Below are 23,826 nucleotides of genomic sequence, written 5' to 3'. Positions count from 1 at the left end.
TTTTGTATATACTCTTTTGATTGTGTAAAAAGTTCTGAAGAGGTGTTTGTACTTAACTATTTAGCACACTATCAAATAGCTTCAATCTACAATTCTCATCAAGTGATTAAAGAACCTAGGGGGAAAAAAAATATAAGTCTTCTGATTGTGACAGATTGCTAACAGCATTAAGTCATAAAAGTATTTGTCTTTATTAAAGTGTGACGTGTATTTCACCAGTAAAAGTATTAAGAAAAGTCAAAGAAATGTAAGGTATTCCAACAAAAAACTCCAAACAGGCACATCATAGAATAACATAGGATTTTTATTAACCAATTATCTTTTGGCAGAAAGGAAGGAAAAACTGTAAGAGCCCTTTATGTTCACTTCAAATATGGAAATATCTGAATATGCACCTCTACAGTAAGGTTTAAAATTAAAATTCCATATAAATATTCAAAAATAATATTTAATTTTTTTCCATCAAATGTAAAAGTAAAAATAATGCCAGCTAGAAATAGGAACAAACAAATGTCCATTAAATAATACCAATAGAATCCCATAGTACTGTTTTATGAACTGCCATAACTTTACAAAGTAACTCACAGAACACATATCCACAGTAATCTGGTTAAAAAAACAACAGGATGCGGCTTGATATTCTTCAGAGGCAACAGTGTTTGTATCCAAAGGCTATGTATTCTTTTTCAGTCAGTGCACAAAGACTGAATTTGAAACAATCAGGTTCTTATTGCACACAAATTACAAAACCTCAAAACAACTCAAAAAAAGAATATAAAAGAAAAAAATCAGAGGACGTGAGGTACTGTGATACTAAAATCAAAGGTTAGGGTTGTGCCTTGAATATTTTTAAATATTAAATAATAACTGCCTGTAAAATAAGTATAAGATTTTAACGCATTTATGGCTTTGTAGGGCAAAACCACTAAAATCACCAATGAACTTGTCCAATCAGAACTTAGATATACTTTACAGCTTTCTTTTCAGAACGTAACTGGAAGTGAGGTACCTTGGGGCAAATATCTCCCCTACTGTAAATTCAGCTCTAAGTTGAATGTTTAAGTTGCCTTTTAAAGTGTGTTATCTCTTAGAAAAAAAAATTATTATTATTTATTTCTTTTTAAATTTAAGTTACCATATAAATCATCAAAGTGAAATCCCGGACTAGAGTATGTTCAGTGAAAAAGCTTTCCATTGCCTCCTGTAGAACTGTACTCTTTTTGATACTCTTCAACAGTGCATTATTTATACTTATGTTTCAAGTGAATATTTTCCTCCTTTTCTCATTTTATTACTCTTTTAAAGCCTCTAATTCAAGTAATCTGAATGGTATTACCAATTACATTTTAAAAATTGTTTTCAATAATATGTAACAACTGACCTTGCAGTGTACTGTTATTGAAATTAAATGGGTACTTAGCAGCGTATAATACAAAAATCAATGCCTTATTAGTCCTTCAATTTTTATAGTGGTCAGTAGTTTAAAAAAAAACCACATCCTGAACAGCAAGATACTCATAAACAAGTACACAATGCAAAAATGATCAGAACTAATGTCTGATTCTAATACATAAAGCAGAACGCTTCTGTTAAAAAAAAAAAAAAAAATGCCTAAAGCTCTCTGATGGCTACTAGCAGTATTAAGAACACGTACAGTTTTCAAAAATACTCAGAGTTGGCCTAATCTGAATTCTCCCCAAATCAGTTTGAATTTCACATAGGCTAAACTGGTTGTTGAGATATCTGTGTAAAAGTTTTCTCACAAGAACTGTGGTCCTTCACTAGAAAGTAAAACCAAAAGCATGACCCTACTAACTCAACGCAGCTCTTGATGTAGGGTCCGGGTTACGACTCTCTTCGATGGTTCCTTATTGGCTAGAGTATGCCGATACCTAGCGTAGGGGCATTACCATGGCTGCATGAAATACAAGTATACAAACCTACTTCAGTTAGCTAGAAACAACTACACAAAGTGCAAAGCTTTAGGGATACGATCTTTTTGTTGTTGTTGTCTGAATTGTTTCTGTGTTACAATGCAGTTCTGTTGTTCTGCTAACGGTCCTTCAGATAAAGATAACACCCTGGTAATGAGAAGACGTAAATTCACTCAGACGCTCAGATGCTGTTTGATCAAAATATTGAAGTACCCTTATCTGTACTTTGTGGTGTTACGTGATCATTTTATCTCATTTCTTGTTATTCCAAGAGATTTATTTTATAAATACTACTTCAGCGTATTTCACAGAAAATGGCTACGCACCACCACCCCTGGAACAGAGAATGAGCTATCAGTCTCTCACCCTTTACTCTTCCACTAGATTCTTCTCAGCTACAAACATCTGTTCTCCACTTACACAGATTTTTATATACTGTTGAGCCTCTTGCTTAAACATCAGACGCATCACTGATTAAGGACTTTGCTTATATCCTCCTTGTAATATTGATCATTCCTACACACAGTCTGTAGAGCATGTGCAAAACATTTTTTTTTTTTTTTGCACTCCTAACCATGGGAAAGAAATAGATAGGTTTTTTACAGAAATTAATGATTTGAAAAACAAAGCCTGATGGTATAGCTGGACTGGGGACTTGAGTAGGAAGCCTGTTTCTTACCTTTTCTACTTATCTGGGGGTTTTGAAAAGTATTTATATGTAGATAGAAGTAAAATACTTTTTATGCATCATACCTTTCAAACAATAAATATGAACAAAATTGTTTATGATAGAAAAAATATTATTTGTTTGTTACCTTTTCAAAGAAGCGGGATTTAATTGTTTTACTTTGATTTGATTATTCACATGCTTAAAGTTAAGCAGAGAATTCTGAACCCTGTTGAAGTCAAGTTTAGGTAAGAAAAAGAATTCAGGCTAATTTGTAGTTCATATTAGGCCCTCATATAAAGTGCATTGACATAATGGAAAAGTAAAAATAAATTAAAATTCTACTACTACTGTTGACATGCATATACATTTGAAAACTACCCTGTTAGGTCCTTTCCAATGTAATAAAAGCAGGTTCAACGCAGGCAATGTATTTGTTTATACAGGTGCTTAAGTAAGTTTGAGAGTCTTTTACCCAAAAATGTAAATCAGCTGTAACCACAGCTCACTAACAGAGTTGGAGCCTTCAGTTAGGAAGTGGAGTTTTTTTTCTGTGAAAGTACCGCTCACTATTCTAGCAGCAGCACAGCCGTTATGGGAGAAAATACTAAACATTTTAATGATCATATACTAAAAAAAATCCAGTGGAGCCTCCTTAAAGCAGAAATGACACTGTGGTGTGACCTGTCTACACAGTCAGCACAAGTCCATACCTAAAAGGGAATGTTTCTGAACTCCAGAGACACAGCAAGGGCCACAATACAACCTATAAGGAAATATTATTTGCACACTAGAAAAATCTTCTCAGTGGAGTATTTTCTACTCTATAACCTCTATACGGATTTGGAAAAGCAACAGATATGACACTTGCCACATCCATCAGATTCTCACAAGCCTTTCATAATTAAGATCAATCAGAATAGGTTTTGCATCCCAAGAATCATACAGAGACCTTCACGTAATGTTATCATTGCCCTGCTTTCATTGGATCAGGTTGACTTCTGCAGAAATCCTTAACAGTCCTCCCTGTGTGTTTCAATACAGGATTGAGGGGAGAAAAAAACCACCCCATAACTAGGGTAATGATTTGCTGGTAATGAAGGTACCAAAAATGGCAACTCCAAAAATATTTCACAGCTGTACAAAATGCAAGTGACAGCTGTGGCTATTGAGAAGCCCAGCTTTATAGGAAATTTTTACTTATAAAAGTTAGAATTTTTTTCTTTGTTTCTCTTCTTCAGATACAGAGAAATATTTTAAGTATATTTAAATAAAATAACCAGAAAACATTTCCAAAATATTTCAAAAAGCAAGTTGCTTTACCATTAACTTTCCAACAACAGAAGATCCTTGAAAAAGAAGATCATTAACTCCAGACAGTTGCCCTAGGCTGAAAATACACTGCAAGTCTCAAGCCCCTCAGAGAAGACAGATATCCAGTGTCTTTTACACTATAAGGAGTTAGTGCCATACACGTCACAGTGGATACACTCTTACAAGCTGGACAGATCATGAGCAAGGAAACAAGATTCAAACAGACAGAGTTTACTCGGTTGAAAACAGCACATGGCATTTTTACCCCTAAAAAAATATATCTAAGCAAGAAATGTTGTGCAGCTGCTGAAATTTCCACATGATCTTAGAAGTGCCTTACATAGGACACGTTAGAGTCAACTCGGTTTAAAGGCAGTCATGGCCTGCATGATTTGAGTATGTTCCTCTCCTGAGGGATCTCTGCCAACTTCTGGCTCACTGGAGAACACTAAAATACATCACGGACATGATGTTGTGTGCTCCTCCAAGCTCGGAGAAGACCTCCACCATTACTTTCAATGTACTTTCTTACTCTGCACTGCCTACTTCATCCGGAACAAGCTTAAAACAGCAAATTCTCATCCAGAAAAAAATCATCAGTAGCGAGAGCAGAAGAAAAGAGGCCATAGGGCATATTTCATTAATGTGCTCAGATACAGAACTTATGCTTTTGAACCACTACAAACTAAGTAGTAAGAAGATTCCCCTGGATTTTTTTCTCCAAGTATTTTTTTTCAAATTTTCCTTAGAGATCACTGTTACTCTACTGGACTTCGGTTATGACCTATGTAGGTTTACAAAGAGTTTTGCAGGAATTATTTTTTTGCTTTTGAACATGAAGGGGGGAAAAAAGCGCACATCTGCTATGGATTGTGAACTGGCATTTTTGCTAGGTCAAATCTTTTCTTGTCTTTTCTGTAAACCAGGAATTCAGATATCTCCTACGCATAAACTGAGACTGGTTGGACCTAAACCCACAATCCCAATCATCAGGTGACTTAACTCAGTATAGCCTAACTGAAGTCAATGTTGTATTAATTGAAACGGTGCAGACATGGCACAGCCGTTATGTCGTATAAACTACAGTACTGATTTGCAAATAGCCTATTTTTATTATCTTGCAGAGTATACTCTGTATTTAACAGTATAAAGTGAATCAGTTAGCACAGACAGAAATCAGTACTTCCAAACTGGCTTTTAGGAAATGGTAAAAATATCAATTTTTATGCAGTCTGCAATGACTGCAATGAACTTGTAGGACAAACATGAATAACCTAGGGTAGGCTTTCAAATGCTTTGGATAAGCATTTGAACCTCACGTGAACATCTCGGTCTGGATATACCCTCTTTCAAAATTTCTAGGAAAAGAGACATGTAAGAAAAGCCGTTCATTTATGTGGATTGTGTATTTTGGAATGAAAAGCAATAAAGTGAAATGTAAGGATATGGATTAAAAAAGAAATCTATTCCAGCTGTTTCATTTCATGTATAGAGGATAGGCCTGTCTTTAAATGGTGGCAGAAATTTATGTTACAGGGTGCTTTCAGATGCTGCTAAATAGCCTAAATGGAGGAGAGGTTTGTAGTAAGACTCCTCACTCCAATATGCACAAGCAAACAGCTTGAACTTCATTCACATGCACAATGTTTACCAAAGAGACCTTTCCACTACTCTGAAAGCCAATTATAAGAACAGTACTGGAAAAGTGTTTTCGTTCCATCTTAATAATTTGTGACCAGGCTTGGCCCCAGCATGTTACTGTATCTTATAAATACATCCTGCAGAAGCACCCTAATAAGGCAAGGGTAAGTCTAGAGATTATATACCATTTCAGGTGTGGCTCCATTAAATTACTAAAAATTATTTAGGGCACAGATATAACGTTTCTTTTGCAAAGTGATTGTTTAAAAAAATGGGACACTGCTTCAATTGGAAACAGCTTTCCTTTGGGGATTTCCTCCTCCTTAAAATGCCCTCTATCACACCAAAAGATACAGAAGAAACAAGAAACAATTTTCAGTAAAAATTTTACAGTTATGCTTTGTTGTACAGAAACATACAAAAAAAGGAAAAAAAGTACATCCATGGAAAAAATCATAAGTGCCTTTTACCCCTGGTGTCATGTCTTTGGATATGTACAGCCTTGGAGAAATGTATAAATCATTTTATACACAGAACTCTTAAAAAACTAGAGATTTTTAGTACAAAGGAATCAATTCACTGAAAGAATGCCCACATGCTGTTGCTTTATGATTTACAATATACACAAGAGGATCAAAGGACCTCTGTTTTATAGTTACTGCTGTACTGTACATTAACATGTGGCTAGGACCCTTCTCTGGGTGAGATTTACACTTAGTATTACAAATAACGCAACAATGCTGAAAATACTGATACAAAACAGCTTCAAGATGACATTTTAAAAATATCCCTCACTTTAGTTGAACAGTTTTCTCCAGTTTTTTTAAGTTTCAGCTTTATAAAAGATTCTCCAAGAAAATAGTAGCATTTAAAATGTTCTTTTTGAAATGTATAGATGGATTTTTTTAATAAAGTGTAATCCAAAAGTCCATTTTTCCAGGAAAAAAACAACTACAGATACAGTACATTGTTAAAACGTTAAAATACAGTTAAAATTGAAGATTTTTTGTTGTTGTTGTTGTTGTTGTTTTTTAATGTAGTATAGTACATTTGTATCCTGGAAAAATAAATTCCTTGATTTCAGTGTATGTTTGTTTATTTACAGAACTGAAATATAATTGCATACATCAATTCTTGAGATGAGCAAGACTGAAATATATTGTTAGTAAGAACCAACTGTCCTTGCAATCTACCATAACCTTAAAAGAATGGTCAGATGAAAACATGATTCTGAGTAGTGAAATTCTGTTACTACTATTTTAACTTTTTGGGTAAACTTTAAACTATGAGTTTCAATGCAGGACTGGGAGTCTTGAATACCCAAAGTTAATTCGGTCAAGCCATGTTTGCAATTTTTGCACATTCTGTTTTGGCAGTAGCAAAACACACATGAAGACGAAGTTTGGCAAATGTTTGTCTTGATTCTTATGTATCCAGCTCTGGGTACCCAAAATTACCAGTATAGAATCTTTAGACAAAACCTACTCTCTTCAACATCAGATAATACCACAAAATTTGCTTAACCAAATTAAAATCCTCAATAAATAGAATCCTCAAAGTTCAAGCTGCCAAAATGGCTTTGCAGAATATCTGCCAAGCTCATAATCTAATTTCTTCTTAACCTAACTAATCCTTGTATTAAGCCAAATATTAAATAGTTAAGCAGATATATTTAACACTAGGTAAAATCTGTATCATTAATTCATTTTATATGCTGTATGTGACTTACCTTTTAAAAGTTACAGCATTTTTAGTGGCTATGGAAGCTTCATTTTTCATTATGTGCTACTTCAGTTAAGTCACACTGGTTTGTTTCTTTGTATGAGAATGCGCCGCACCCTTGCCTTTTGTTATTAATCACAAGTTGACGATAGAGGTGACTTGTCTCAGATCTGCCACAATCGTACTTAATGTGCCAGATTATTTATAAACTACTACCTGTATGACCTATTACCATTCAAACAGATTACCCTCCATCAGAGAGGCTGTAAACTAAGTGTCATGTTTAGTATATGCCACATGTTTAGAGTAACTTGACTGACATGCCTGTTTTCAAGCCCTCTGAAAGGGGAAAACAGGATCTTTTGTTGCTGTCAAGTCTACAAGTTCTATGGTGTGATCAGATGATTTCATATTCCCGTGAGACCAGCATGTTGCACGTCAGGCAGCATTTGATTCACCCCATCGCTGTGTAATATGTCAAGACTAGCAAATCCACTGAGTTGGTATAAACCAGGTAGTTAAGTGCAGATGATACAGTCTACAGAAATTACCACTTACATGGGTAATTTGGACTGCGTAATAAGACAATTTCTCTTACTTTAGTCTTCCACCCATTTTTGGTTTGGGAAGTGAAATGAAATTATATGACGCATTACACAGCATAGAATGTCACATTGTGTCATGAGTGATACAATGCCTGTAAAGCACAAATACCACCCCAACTTGACATGTCCTTACAGAACAAAAATACTCAAACAAATGTAGTTAAATAAAGGTGGGGAGAGGGAAGGGAAGGTTGAGGAACCAAGTTGCCATCCTCAGTTTTGTACCCAATTATTGATTCAAACACCTGGTGAGCCTCTATGAACCTTGCTGTTAGAGGAGAATCAGTCACTTCCTCTACTGGTGGCTTGAGGCAATCATAAAATACATACAGGAGGAAGCGGTAACACACCCCTACAAGTGAGTAAACTTCATTGTATTAAAAAAAAGGTGTAAAAAGAGGGTCCTCAAAGATTTCTGACTCTGTTTTTCCCTAATCTCTATGAAATTCAAGAGGGTTTACTAATTACTTATCTATTCATTCCTCACATCTACTTTAACAGTAACATTATTAAACATACACAGTATTATTTAAGATCACCTTTTAGAACTTCAGGGAATGATAGTGGCTTATAGAGGAAAAAAAACAACTTAAAAAATATATATTTAGCCAATATTGGACTAGCAATGGCAGCCAAATGGTCCCATTTATTACACCCATGGTGACTATGCATGACAAATCAATCTAGTTATTTAACAATCTAGTTCATCCCTTTGCCACAGTCCCAGATAGGAAAGTACGGAATTTACAGACAACGTTAATTTTTAATTTTTTTTCAGGTGAAGATAGCAGCAGCTGAAAACTGAAGACTGAGCTCTTAGGTGAGCTTATGTTCATCTTTAATCAACTCTCCTTCCATGTCAAGAATACAAGCACCTTGTTACCCATCTTGTTGACCTAAAGTCTGTAGCTCTGCTGTGTGTAAATTGTGGTGGAGGAAAACATTTTTTCTGCTGTACATGTGTAAAGAGATGGGTCCCCTCGGAGGCTGTCCGAGTCTCCCTGTGAAAGTGGTATGCTGCCGAGGTACAGCAGTTTGGTCTTTTGGAGCTCCTGAGAACACTGGGTAGCTGTCTGTCTTGGATGCTGGCTTTGCTGTACTTGGTGCCATGGTGGCCAAACCATTCTGGGTGACCTCTGAAGCGATGGTTTCATACGTGCCTCTAGTATGCTTGATGACTTCCACGATCTCTTTCTCTTTCAGGAGGTTGCTCAGACACAAATTAGACAGCTGACAGCTCTTGCTTTCGAAGGCTGTTGCTTGGTTGCCTGATGAGTATCTAAAAGGGTCCTCGGTGGGAGTATGTGCTGACTTTCTGTCCCTTGTGCTGAGATTTTGGCTCACCATTCTGTTTGGATATGTAGCCTGGGGAAAAAACAACAACAACAACAACAAAGATTAGTAATAGAACATAGTAGGAAAATGGCATAAAGTATATGAAACACCCCTCACTACAGATGTACAGCACATGGAGCTGGCAGATTAAAATCAGACAAACCTCAAATGCTGGTAAAACTCCCAAATCACTGCTAGCATAAAATAAAAGTATTGTTCATTCATATTTAACAGAACTAATATTGAAAAATGCTTATTATAGGTAATGATTTGGGCATTTTCTTTAAAAAAAATAGTTTAACTCAAAGGAGATTTTTTTTTCTGAACATAATAAGTGGATAAAAAGGTTCCATGACTGTAAACAGATTTTTCAAAAGCATTTCATGTGATGAAGCAACAAGAACTTTGATTGCATGGAGTTCAACTCTTAATACTCTCAAATACAAAATGTAAAGAACATCTTTTGTAAATATTTTCATGCCTTGGTTAACTTCAGAACATGCTCAATTTTCATTGCCCCTTGAATCTAGGTGTTTTGTTGTATACTTACAGTTAAATACATGCCAAAATGCTCTGCCAGAGCAGAGCAATAATCTTATTTCATCTGCCTGGAAAAAATACAATGCAAGAAGGATTCCAGCATGTTAGCAACTTTTGATGCTTTATGAGCATGAACGCATTTGTATTTGTTCAAATAAGGGGTATTTATCTGTACATGGATCACTGCAGATCTCCAGTGTGCACTTAGTGCAATGCTTCATTTTGTCCTCCAGAGAACACCTACTGGGGAGGAGGTGATGGGGCTGTGGGAACTCCTCTCACAGATTTTAAAAATATAGTCCAAGTGTATAAAGTAAAATAAAATATTGAGGGGAAAATGCTAATACACAGAGCAGGATTCTGCCTGTTCCATGACTGACTGTACTAGGTAGCTGCTAGAGGTGATGCCCAGGAACTTGGCTCACAAGCAGATGTGCTTGTGGCTCAGGAATGGCACTAACCAAGCTGTGAATGTTCAGAAGTCTGGTCCCTAGAGGAACTTGAGTTTTGAGCCTATATGGCTTCGTAAGAAAGCTTCATCTCTTTATATATTGTTACAAAACATATGACACCAATTTGCCCAATATGAATTAAATACCTGAAAGTTGTATGTGAGTTTCAAAAGTTGTTGACACAACCTGTTTAACTCTACTGTCCTCTGTCATCTAATACTGTGAGTGGCAAAAAAAAAAGGCGTGGGTCGGTGTGTTTCATTAACACGTCCAGATACATATCCATATGACGTTTCAAGGAAGTCTTTAACTTACATTGCAATTAGTGCACCTCTTTTTTTTAACTAGTCAGGTTAGGGTAACTAAGATGCAGTTATGTGAAATATTCTAATAATAGCATCAATTTTACTTTATTTTAAAAGTTATGTTGGAATACACATTTGCCCTGTCACACTTTCCCAGGTACTGGTTAAAGCAACTAGCTCTGACATTCATTTGCAAAAAAAGTCCAATTTTACTCCATATAGGTTTTCTGCAGCAGAACTCTGAAAGGACATAGCAGCAGCTCCTTGACATTTACATTGCTATATGGGCTCTGACATTGCAGAACAAAGCTGAGAAAATCAGAAATACTCCCAAGCCTTACAACAATACTTTGCTAAAAATATTTCAGGATGTTTCCATGATTCCATAGGAAACTTCTATATATTGTTTCAGGATAATCTCATGCATTCTCATTCTCATGCATTTCTATTTTAGGCAACACAGAATAACGATACAGTCAATATTCACATCCTTTTTTTAGTGCAGGCAGGCTAATGGTCATGCTTCTACACAAATTCATACACAGGTTTAGATACAAGTATCGCAGTGCATTTTAGGCATCAGAGATGGTATTTTCAAAAATTACTAGTACTGGAGTAACATTCTTCCTACTTAATTCAGTGCTGATTTCACCCAGACCCATAAATGGGAGTAGAACACTTCTGGAAAACATTACTTAAGTGTTTATGCCTACAGCACCTAGACGTTGAGATGAAATGCAATTTAGTTCCTAGGGAATCATACCTGGGGAGACCTGTCTGTAAGTTCAATCACTACTTATTTCTTTCTTTCTATGCCAGTAAATAAAATCTTTCTACTGGGACAAGAGAGTCAAATTTGATGCCCTGCCAAAAATCCCTAAATCTGTTGTAAGGGAATGTTTCTGGAATTACCTTATGTCACCGTATGCCCTTTGACAACCTAAAGATTATTATCATAGAACTGAGAGGAATTTAATGATGGGACATCTAGTCTATTCTACACTTCTGGTTAGTATCAGCTTTCCCCCATGCTGTTCCTGACTTTATTTTTTTTAACCACTGTTTTTTTAAGGACCTGCATTGATGTAATCTGTACAGCCTCCTCAACTAACCTTTTCTACCACATTAACTTTACTTTTAGGAAAGGTCTTCCTAATGCCTAAACGGAATCTTTCTGGCTGTGAGTCTGTTCCTTCTACCTCTCTCTATCATACAAATGAAGAAAAAATTGCTGTTTGATCTTCGAATACCTGTTTATGTCTTTGAAGAATGCTGTCAAGTTACCCCTTAATCTTCTCTGCTCTAGAATAAAAAATATCACATTGATCTTTTCTCATAGGACTCATGTTCTAGACTCCGAGTCATTCTCACTTGTCTTCGTTATAGATTCTCTTCAGTAATTCCACATTTTTTCTTGAAGAAGATGGCCCAAGAGTATAGTACTTAAGGTAATCCCCTACAAATCAGAAGCAGCTGTGAAGGACTTCTTCACCTGCTTCTTTTTGACTCATTCCAGTATGAGGTTAGTAATTTTATTTTGCAACAGCACAAAATTGTTCATTCGTGTTCATCTGGTTGTCCACAACAGTTCTAAGATTTTTTCCTACAAAATTATTACTAGGTTGTTCAGCTGATTATTGTCATCTAGACATAATTCCTCATTTGCCTCTGTTGAATTTCATAATTTGTCTTCTGATCTTTTCCCTAACATAGCAGGATCATTCTGAATTCCAGTTTTATCCATTAACATGTTTTCCATCCTGCCCAACTTTATGTCAGCTGTAAATTTAATAAGAATATTCTTTAATCCATCATCCAGGTAGTAAATGAATAGTATCGAACACTTTAAAACCCTACTTACTGTAGCCTTCTGTTTTAACATTGGGCCATTGGTAAGTAATTTCCAAGGTGTTTTCCAATTTCCTCTATATTTGTTTCATTTAGCCTGCATAGGACATTCATAAAACAGTATCAAAAGCCTTACTAAAAGTAAGAAATCTGACATCTACAGCTTTTCTTCTAGCCAGAAGGCCCATTACTGTGCTGGTGAATGAAATTAGATTGCTTTGGCAATTGATTTGATTTGTAATCCACGTTGGCTCCTGTTCATATAATTTTCTTCTATGAGCTTATAGTTTGTTTGATTATTTGCCTCAACTTTTTGTCGGAAAACTGAAGTTAAACTAATGGAAAACTTTATAATATAATTAAGATTAATCATAACCTCCCCCCAACACTCACAAAAATAGACACTGATACCGCACTCTGATCAGTAAATACTTGTTTAAATAAAAACACCTCAGAGGTTTTGTGGTGGTATACACTGCTCAATAAAAAGTCTAGGAATTAAGAAACATTTCTCTTCTTCCAGCTGCTATTGCAGTTTCCGCAAAAGCACATAATATTTCTGTTTAATCAGCAACTATCCTTGTTCTTGTCTTCATGCAGCGAGACTACTCAGTCATAAGCAGCATGACATGTGAACAGTCAGAGTTTAAACTTTTTGCTGCAGACCTTTGTAGCCTCGGCTACAGAGGCCACTTCCAGTGAGAAGCATGACCATTGCTGGAGGTCTTAGATACAAGTTGTCTTATAGTCTTCAGAATGACTTAGCAGTTACTTTTGTCTCTTGAAATAGAATTAAAAAAAACCACACTTGTAGGGAAAAATATTCTTATGAAACAAGTTATACCAACAAAGTAGGTTTTAAAGTAAATACAAAAGAATCAACTGGTTTTGAAAATGACAAGTGCAGAAGAATGTTCAATGCGAAGCATATTGTTGAAACTGTGTACCACTAAAAGGTACAAGGCATGAGTACATGATTGTTTATATTGCTTTTTTAACTTGATTAAATGCCCTGGTTTGAATATCTTTCACTGTGGTGTTTCTCCTCTTCCTTATCAATGTTATATTTCACATTAAATATTTTCATTTTAGAAAATACATGCTGGGTTTGTAAGTCTCCAAAATATTAACTTCTGGTTGTTGGCCAATGTAGGGAGACAGTGTGCCTGTATGTATCAATAAATATTTAATAGTATATATCTGGTGAGGGAAGGTCTTAGTTTTGCAAAGCTGTAACTTGCTGAAACTCCCCTTCTAGTGAATAATTAAACAAATACCAGGTGGTGAAAAATTAAGAGCTCATTTGCCTAGATTTTAAAACATCAATAGACATTTAGAATATGCGATCAGAATTCTAAGACGTTGGCTTGACCCTGTCTCCAGCAATAAGACACAGGTGATTAACAAGGGAAGAGAAACTTGTTCTATCAGATGCATAGTTAGACATGAAATGAACACAGATTTTAATAGAAACAATGCCAAAAAAAGCAATACTGTTGTTATCTATGATAATTTACTTAAGAATATCTTCTAATCAGGAAAAGAGAGAACAGCAGTCAGATGGGAGTCAAAATCAACAAGAAATCCTCTCCCACTGCTTTGAATTTCATGCAAGTTATTTTTTGCTATCATTCAAATATTTTTCTAAAAATCACAACATACAAAATTGAATATAACTGTATGTTGTTCATTTGCTGAATTCAGATAGTTTAGCTTGAGAGAATGTAGTTCAACTGAGTTTTCTTGCTGGCCCATTTTACAGTTATTTAGGCTGCTCATGATTTGCTCAGAATAAGAAAAATATCCCAGATTGAAATGCACAAAAGTAAAAACCACACATGCAGCACCAACAAGCAAAATACTTTGGACAAACTTGAAATTTTATTTTTAACCCATTTCTTCTTGTCTTCCTATGTATGTTTCATGCAGAATTTTCTGCACTGAACTTTTAGGTACCAACTGCATTCTATGAGCGTTAGATGTGAGTGAGCAAAGCCACAATCCTAATGCATCTGTTTGCCAAGTTGAAGGCTGAGTCCTTGTCCAAAGCTGAAGGTGGCTTCATGCCAGTCATGTTCCAGCCTAGCCTAGAGCAGCTGCAGGGCTGCTGTAAACTGCTGCTTGGCAGCACTCCAAGGAACCAATCTGCCAGCTGGTGACTGCTGAAGCAAAAAAATCCATTCATCTCTTTCCCTTTTATTTTTCAGTAGCTCAGCTAGAACCAGCAACTTCTCTGCCCCAGAAATCCCCAAATGCCACCCTACAGTCGCCTAAATGTGGACCCAGGAAATGGGCTGTAATTAGGATGCAAACATGGCTCTGAAATTTCTTTCAAAAGTAACCCATTTAAAATATATGGAGAGAAAAAGTAAGCCTCCTTTGTTGTTTCAAATACATCTTAAAGTTTAAGAAAACATCTAGACTTGAATTTCCTGGACAAATTAAACACAAATAAAAGCGCGTGCTTTCTTGCTTGAGTCTATTTCTCAAAAAGAAAACAAAAAAGGATTTCTATTAAAATCTGATGGGCTGTAAAATTTTGATAGGTTTGTATCATGATCACCAGTACTTTAAGGTACATGAATATGAGAAAGATCTAAATATTTTAGCTTTGATTATTTCACACTGGTGCTAAATACATTAAGATTGAACAAAAAATGGGAACTTAATATTCTTAAAACATGTTTTCCATACTTTTTTTTGAAGTTTCTTCTTTGTGATTGTCATTCTGGCAACTTTTTCTTATATTCAGAAAAAAAGAAACCCCAACCCCTCAACGACCCACTTTAAAGTAATGAAAACTGACTACATTTATAGAAAGCTCCAGAATGGACATGTTATTAAAAAAAACCACTATAGCCATTCATCATTTTCCATTTTCAAACCCAATGAGTGAAATATGACAAGAGTTAACAACAAGATAATACTGCTGCAGGACATTAGAAAATGGATATTGTTGCTGACTGTCTTGTGATAAAGTACTGATATAAAATGACAGAAAAAGACATGAATTACAAAAACACCTAAAAAAGGGTGCAGATTTTTAACATGCATGTGCCCAGAGGCATCTGAGAGTCTTAGATGCCTATAATGTAATTCTTCCAAGTAGAGCAACTTTCTTAAATACATCATTCTGACAGCAGGCATAGAGAATAAACCCAAACAAAATACTTTCTCAACAGTGTACCCAGTGCATCCTGACAACCAACCAACAACAGCGTATTTGAAAAACAAGATTTGACCACCCCAAAGGATTTTAGCTTTCATAGGTGTTAATGGAAGCGCATTCTAGAGAGAGTAATTGTTCTGACAGAAACCTGAAGACTTTCTGGATTCCCTCAAGTTTTCTACCACTTAATCATTTTCTGTTTGCAGGTACACGAGGAATGTAAAATGTGTTCTCCAGTGTAATATTAACTATATAGCCCAGCATAGCTACTTGGCCCTTGTCAGGTCTCAGCTGGACTGCAGCACCTTCTGCAAAACTGCCTGCATTTGCGGCCTAGCCCAGAATTAAAATACAAAACACCACAAAGAAATCTGGAAACAAAACAAGGTGTTATAGCTCTGTATTTCTTCAAAGGATGGAAAGGATGAAGCCCTGCATCACACTTTTGAATTTATATCCCTTCAGATGCCTTTCACAGTTCTGACAGCTTTTGTAAGTGCTGAGCTAATTTACCAAAACACAGGTTAACTCAGTACTTTGGTATGCCACATCTGTCACTATGTCAGCTCCTTATTTTCTACTCCTCCTCACTTTTGTGCTTACCAGCTTCCAGCCTAGAGATGATCCAATACCAAATGCAATTTAGCTGCAGCAAGTAATTGTTCTTCATTCAAGACTCCTAAAAACCACTCACTCTTATTGATTTCAGTAGTACCTGGACCATGAGAGTAGCTTTCACAACCCAGACCTGCACCTATCGATCAACTGATACTGCCTTCTCATAACACGCAACACATGAAAAAAATAAAGCCCAGTGTGTCAAAATAAGGCATGGACTAGTATCAACAGGTTATGGGTAAGAACCAGCTGCTGATCAATTTGCAAGTTCTGCTGTCAGTTACAAAATGAATGCCGTCAACATAAATCAGAAACATTTCTCTTTCTGCCTTTCAAACATCTTTATCTACTTACTGAAAGCAAAAGTTATGACATGATAAAATGCATGCCTCTTCCCCATAATGCCCTTTTAACCAACAGGCCAGTTAAATAAAAGTGAACTATAGTGCTAATGTCCTAAAAGGATTTTATGGTAGTGGTGATACAGTGTGGTAAGTAACCCACAGAGGGCTTAAATAAGATATTCATCTTCTCACAGCATAGAATTATCCTTGAAAATTTTAATTTATGTAAGTAATAATGCACAGTTAAGACAACAAGGTGTAAAATGATATAATGCTGTTTTATAAAGTAGGAAGAAAGCAGTGAAGAATTTCCCATTAATCTCTAGGAACTTACAGTGAGTCACTACTCTGCATTCTCAATACGGCATTTGAAGGGTTAACTGGAAGGTTTTTCTCATTAGTAAAGCTAATCGAAAATTTTGCGTTTTACAGCTGTTTACCTGCCTTCCAAATTAAAGGTTTAGAACTTCAGAGCTGTTTACCTGTATTAGTCATATTCTTCAAAAATGCTACAGAATTCCATCAGATGATACTGAATATGCCTTGTTATACCCTATGGCTTGAAATTCTAAATAACTATAAAAATACTAATCAAAATTAAAAGCTACTAATGGTGTGGATCTTTCGATGATATGACTACAGAACAGCAGGACATACTATGTGAGTGTCTACCCTTAAGGTCCTCTTTTGTATAACTGATGCAAAATGAACTGAGAAAATTGAGAAGTGGATCCATGGGAACACCAAGGTCACTTCAAAAGACCACAGTTTGTGCAGTGTGAACAGTGAAGTATAACACAAAGGTTGTGAGGAAACACTAAGGGAGCTTGCTCTGGAATTACAAGCAGGAAAACTGCACGAGTGCTAATTAGCCCTTCTGAAAGAGTGTGCTACTCAGCTGACATTTATTGCTATGCTAACACAGGTGGTCTGGCTTTGCAAGCCAAACTAGTATTTCTGTACAGCATTTGGTGTGCTATGTAGACATAATAAGTTATTCAAAGATGTCTGCCTTGTGCCTGATCTATTTTTTTGATGACCAGATGCCTGAAAGCAGCCTCAGGCCTGACATGTGGTCACCAAAACCTGATTATCATATCTGTAGTTCGTCTGAATTAAAACTGACTTGTAGGTAACAACTAACTTCTATTATATAAATGTTTATGTTTTACCAAGTTTCTAATTATACAGTTATTTATTTTCCTACTCTAATGTCACTGAACGTGCTTTCCTATAGTACCAGAAATTCTGTATGTAAAATGAGATTCATATGACTATGTATTCAGTTAGATAAGATACCAGGAGGCAGTTGTCTTAGAAGTAGTAGTCTCAGAAAGATATAAATATGCAATGTTAAACTGCCTATATACTATACAGCTCTGTATCTGAGACATAGTTTCAGGAAAAGAAATTAAATATTGTGTCCACAGTAATTACTTATAGATTCTCATTTTAAAAGTAGAGGAATGCACTAGACATTATGCTTACAGATGTATTCCTGTTATTCCTGTTTAGGATGAGAATCTTAAATACCTTGGCATATGAGGCTTTTGCTTTATCAGCTGGACATACAGGAACTCAAATCTCTATCATGTCTCCATATTTTTATTATCTTACCTTCTGTGAAGAAAATAATCATATATACTTATCTTTAAGTTCAGGGCTTTCTCGTCTCACTTTCAATCAGTGAATGTCACAAATCAGATTTCTATTGAACGTGTGCCTTCTGAAAAGGCCCTGCTTGCTCTTTCATAAAAAAAACCCACAAAAACCCAGATTAATTGTACTTAGCCAACACTGACCTTTTTGCATTACATTTTTTAACAACAATAAAAATCCTTCCATTAAACTGAGTTTTATAAATTAACATCCTTACTTTTGAAAGCAATAGGGGCTGAACTTGTAAGAACAGCAGGGGAAATTACATATGTTGGCAAATGATGTTCAGCTACTATCATGTTAATCAGTGACACTATCCCTCAGCTTAATATACAGTCTGCAAAGGTGAAATCAAAGGACTACAAGATAGGGCAAATTGTATCCTGATGACAAGAAAAGAAAACCTAATTGCCCTTTAACTGACTTGATGTTTTATTTTTATGACAAGATTACTAAGACCAAGACATCCTGAAGGGAAAGAGAAAAATAGTCTTTATTTTAATATATGTATCTGAGAACATCTGTTCTATAAATGAAATATTACAGAGTCTCCAGATTTTTTTTATCCCTAAAGTAAATTCCCATAATTAAGAACAAATAGGATTCTCTTGGAGTAGGGAATAACTCTACTTTTTTTTTTTTCCCCTCTGTTAAACCAATGACCAAAGAATGTACTGGTTTGTTGGTGTGGAACTGGTGCATACAAATTGAGTTCTCTGATCTCCATCTGCCAATATAAAATATATTCACAGTAAAAAAAATCTTGTCGAGGGAGGACGGGATGGGAACTCACAGCCAAGAGGTAAAAGTAGCTGTAGAAGAAACGTGACCTCCATAAAGAATCCATAAAACTGATTTACATGAAAAAGATATTGCTCTAACAAAACAGTTAGTATTTGTAGCTAAATGACATAATTTCCCTCTTTTTCTAAAAATATCCAGAAACCTACCTCCTATCATTTCAAAATTGTGTATAGTGGATGGTGAGACGTTTCCTGTACTGCGTAATTTCGGGCAAACCAAGTTTCACCTAGGTAAGATAGCCCACCAGATAAATACATAAAATAACCTCTTCCCACCCATTCCAGTGGCTTACACAAAAGAAGAAAAATATTTCATAGCATCTTTACTGTACCTCTATAAGGGTCCATTCAGTTCATCTCTCTTTAAAGCAGCTAGTGCAGCATGGTGCTCATTACAAGATATAGTACTTAGTGTTCCAGAAAGCCAGCCCTAACAAGATAAAACTATTTCATATATTTCATGTATTTTAAGGCCAGCAAAACCTGTTATAATCATCTTGCAAGCTCCTCTCTGCCGTAGAAGCCATACGTTTCTCTTGGTGAAATCATGTAATCCAAAAAAGGAGGTATAATTAGAGCACAACCTAAAAGGCTTAAAGTAAGGAGAACGTATTTTATTTCTTCATAATCCACTAAAATATATTTATAACAATGCAATCCAGGTCCTTACTGGAAATGTTGCTATATTCTGGTAACAAATCCTAGTATTTGAACAAAACAAAATAAGCAATATCTGCTGACAAAGTTAGCTAAAATACACTAGGAGATGAAAGTGTCTCTAACGAACAGAGGGGACTAGCGTCTAAGGCATTTAGGAATAGGCAATTCTTGGACAAAGTGCTGGTTGGGTTTGTAGTTATCCCTGTTTGGAGAAAGTTTTGGTCATCTAAGTAGTTATATGTATGATTTGAAGGTCCTATTCTCTTTTGTAGATGATTATACAGGATACATGACCGTGAGGAGCCCATTACAGCCTGCAAAATGGCAAAGAATCCAACACTTCATAAAAACCTTGTAGTACCAAGATCATGTTACTTGCAGAACCAGACTTCCTTTCCATCTTACTTCTCTGCAAACAGGCAAAAAATTAATGCAGCTATTTCAAAATATTCATCATGTCAGGTCCTTATTTCCTTAAGTAAAACTATATTACACAAACTTAGCAAGGGAAAATGAACAAAAGGAAACAAAAACAGTAATAAGCACCTGCTGAAATGTCTTATTTTGCCTTTCCTTCTAGGAGAACCAACATAAGAAAATTGACACAAATGCTGAAATGCCTTGGTTTCTGGGTTCTCTATTCATTTGCCTAGCCTAAGGAAGGTTAGCAAGATTATATTTCATATTATACCTCCAACTTTATGTAATAATGCACATAGGAGGCATTTACTTACTGCCTGTTGCAGCATACCCTTTCTCTGTAAAAGTTTACATTTTCTTTTCTTTACAGCCCATACTGTGGGTCCTTCCCTTGAAAAAAGTAATAGAAGATGATTTGCTCACTTGGGTTTATAGGCTTTTCAGCTGTAAATTAACGTAGTATTGCTGACTTACCAGTTGCTACATAATAGCTGCTAAAATGGTTGAGAGTTTTAGACTTCTTGTGACATAAACATCAGCTCAACTCTTAACCTCTGCTGTTTGCCATCTTATTTCATTAAGCACCATTTTAATGGAACTCCTAAATTCTGAAAGATTTAAGTGAAATCATGGTCCCATTGAAACCACTAGCAAAACTTCCACTGGCTTTTCTATGTTATCTTGAGCAGGAATGAACTTAAGCATGTGCCTGAAGGCTATGTACTACTATATAAATTAGGGACCAGTGTGTTTTTGTCTTGACTGAGCACCTCAAGTTGTTGTGATAGCAGCCTTTTATCCCTCCCTCCTGCCAAATTAAGGGTATAAGTTACTTTAAATAACTCATAACCAAAGTAATTTGTTCAAATACACTGTAAATGCACTGTTTTGCAAAAAGAAGGCTTTTTATTACATTTCAAGAAAAAAAAAGAAAAAGAAATATTTCTTCTAAGTAGTAATTTTGAAAGATTAATATCTGTTTGGTTAGAGCTATATATTAGACACATTTTAGAAATACAAGGTATTTCCCAGGGATCAATACTGGGTCCAGTGCTGTTTAACATCTTCATTAATGATCTGGATGATGGGGCAGAGTGCATCTTCAGCACGTCTGCAGATGACCACAAAACTGGGAGAAGTGGCTGGTACACCAGAAGGTCATGCTGCCTTCCAGAAGCACATGGACAGGCTGAAGAAATGGGCTGAGAGGAACCTCATGAAGTTCTACATGGGGAAGTGCAAAGCCCTGAGCTTCCAGAAGAACAACCTTATGCACCTTATACACATGCTGGGGGCTGACTGGTTGGAAAGCAGCTTGGCAGAAAAGGACCCGGGGTCCTGCGGACACCAGGTTGAACATGAGCCAACAATGTGCCCTTGCTGCAAAGCAGGCAAATGGTATCCCTGGCTGCATTAGCAAAGTATTTCCATCAGGTGGAGGGAGATGATCCTTCCTCTTTATTCAGCACTGGTGAGGCCACACCAGTAGTACTGTGTCCAGTTCTAGACTCCTCAGTACAAGTGAGATATGGACATACTGGAGAGAGTTCAATGGTGGGCCCCAAAGATGATTAAGGGACAGAAGCATATTTCCTGTAAGGAAAAGCTGAGACATCTGGGACTGTTCAGCCTGCAAAAGAGAAGGCTCAGGAGGGTATCATCGATGTGTATAAACACCAGAAGGCAGGGTACAAAGTGGATGGAGCCAGGCTGGTTTTGGTGGTGCCCAGTGACATGACCAGAGGCAACGGGCACAAACTGTAACACAGGAGGTTTCCTCTGAACATCAGGAAACACTTTTTCACTGTAAGGGTGACCAAGCATGGGCACAGCTTGCGCACGAAGGTTTTGGAGTCTCCACCCTTGGAAAAAGCTGTCAAAAGCCATCTGGACATGGTCCTGGGCAACCGGCTCTACGTGGCCCTGCTTGAGCAGGGGGATTGGGCAAGATGACCTGCTATCCTCAACCACTCTGTGGTTCTGTGAAGGTATTTGCCAGTCTGAGATCAGATTAAGAGCACAGGTGACAAGCAAAAGTCTGAATAGGATAGGGTTTAGGAAGTTACACATAAAGCCTGCAACTCACTTTCTACTTTCTTTTTTTATTTTTACCCTAACACCAGGACTGAAGCCTGTTGACCCAGTACATTGGTCCTAGACAAGACCAGAGGATCTTACAGATAAATCTGGCAAGGAACACAAACTTTCCAATAGGTGAGTCCTTTGACCAGCTTAAGCACTGGCTTGCAGCCATGCTGCTCCAGCAACAAATAGCTGTCAAGCCACTCTCAGAGAAGAGATCTCTGACCTGACCATCAGACTTTCTGCTGTAAGCTCAAATCCTTCTGAAGCTGAACTCCTCCATTTTGTAGCATTATTAGTGTTGCAAATGTTCATAGTGTTTTCCCCCATCAGCCAAAACAGCACTGTTTTCAAAACACAATTTATCTGTATAGGATCCATTTAATGTAATTCACAAGCAATGAACCTGCCTATTGGTTGAGAGGCCCCAACATGTAAACTGGCTAAAAATATAGCCAATGTAGCTAAAAGGGCACCATGCTTAAAACTCACAGAAGTCCTAGAAGCAGGATAATAAAACCTTGTACATAGACAACAAAGCTGTCTAAGGCAACATACCAGACAGTCCAATTCACTGTACACTGGAAGCTAAAAGACCAGCTATATTTGAAAGTCATAAAGGAGGACAATGTATATGCACATACTCACATGCACCCTGGAGACGGATAAAAGATAGCCTCACATTTGACTGGTATCCACCAGCTCATAAAAGCCTATAAAGCACACACAAACAACTCCCCAGAACATCCCAACAGCACACGTGAAGTAGGCTATGAAGGCTATGCTTACAACGCATTCTAGGTGATCATTATTTAGGAGGGGATATCTTACAAGCTGCTCATCTCACCTCTGGATTTCTGCCTCTCAGCCATTGGCAAATCTCTCCCCTCACTTTCATAAACGTTGCAGGACACAGGAAATACCATTATAATTCAGGGCACATATCTACTCTGCTGCCTCCAGGTGTCCAGCTAGTGCACGTCATCTACACTTCAGTCTCTCAAACACAATCTCTGTTGTTGTCTGGAAGATGCTTAGGCACTAGTTTGGCAGTTATTTGCTCTGGTCCCAAAGTAAAAGCCTTCCTCATCTGTGGAAACACAGATTAAGCAGGATGTCCTGGACTAAAAGCAAGTATACTGATGCCGTTCATGCCTATACCGCTAGGTGTGCTGAAAAAGCACCCTTGTCTCATTAGGAATATCAGGCAGAAATTTTGAAAACCCCAATTTGCAAACATTTCCATATCGACCAAAAGCAGAAATGATCCATCAAGTGTTTGTTGGGTATTGGAGGACAACTGAGAATATTCATCCTAACATAGATCTAATTTACTGCTGCCAGGGTAGTCCCAAGATTACGTTTCCCTGCAGCTGGCCGAACAACTAAATGCAGAGCCACTAGTAACCTCAGGAAGACCGGCGAACAGTAGGACACCCACCAACTGCTACCTGCCACATGCAATAAGCAGCACAAAGCCACCACATCAGTCTGAACAGGGTCACCACCCGAGGCCAAACAGGTTAACAGCTGACTTGTGGCTTTTCACACAAGGAATAATTACACACAAGAAGTAATTATACACTTCTCAGCAAACTCTCATGCTGATATGCTGCCTGTGTAGCGCTAGGGAAGGAAACCAAATGCAGAAGCTTTACACCAAACTTGCAACCCCGCCTTGTTTGTGGTTTGGTTTTGGTTTTGGTGG

At 36.8% G+C, this 23,826-nt stretch overlaps 1 protein-coding gene across 6 annotated transcripts in view; it reads right to left on the bottom strand.

The window, feature by feature from the left end:
• Positions 1–283: 283 nt before the first annotated feature.
• The window catches only part of CCSER1 (coiled-coil serine rich protein 1), a 733,964-nt gene continuing 710,421 nt past the window's right edge, over positions 284–23,826 (bottom strand). For 4 of the 6 annotated variants that reach the window (XM_064449956.1, XM_064449958.1, XM_064449955.1 and 1 more), the window contains exon 10: positions 284–9,248. In XM_064449956.1, coding sequence (XP_064306026.1) covers positions 8,763–9,248 — 486 coding nt within the window. In that variant the 3' untranslated portion in view covers positions 284–8,762. The remainder of the gene's footprint in view (positions 9,249–23,826) is intronic. The other 2 variants (XM_064449959.1, XM_064449962.1) reach the window with 2 other exon arrangements.

Source organism: Phalacrocorax carbo, chromosome 4 (genome assembly GCF_963921805.1).
Source record: "Phalacrocorax carbo chromosome 4, bPhaCar2.1, whole genome shotgun sequence".
In the NCBI taxonomy this organism is placed as follows: Eukaryota; Metazoa; Chordata; class Aves; order Suliformes; family Phalacrocoracidae; genus Phalacrocorax; species Phalacrocorax carbo.
The sequence above is the reverse complement of the archived record's forward strand: the minus strand, read 5'-3'. Positions and strand labels throughout refer to the sequence as shown.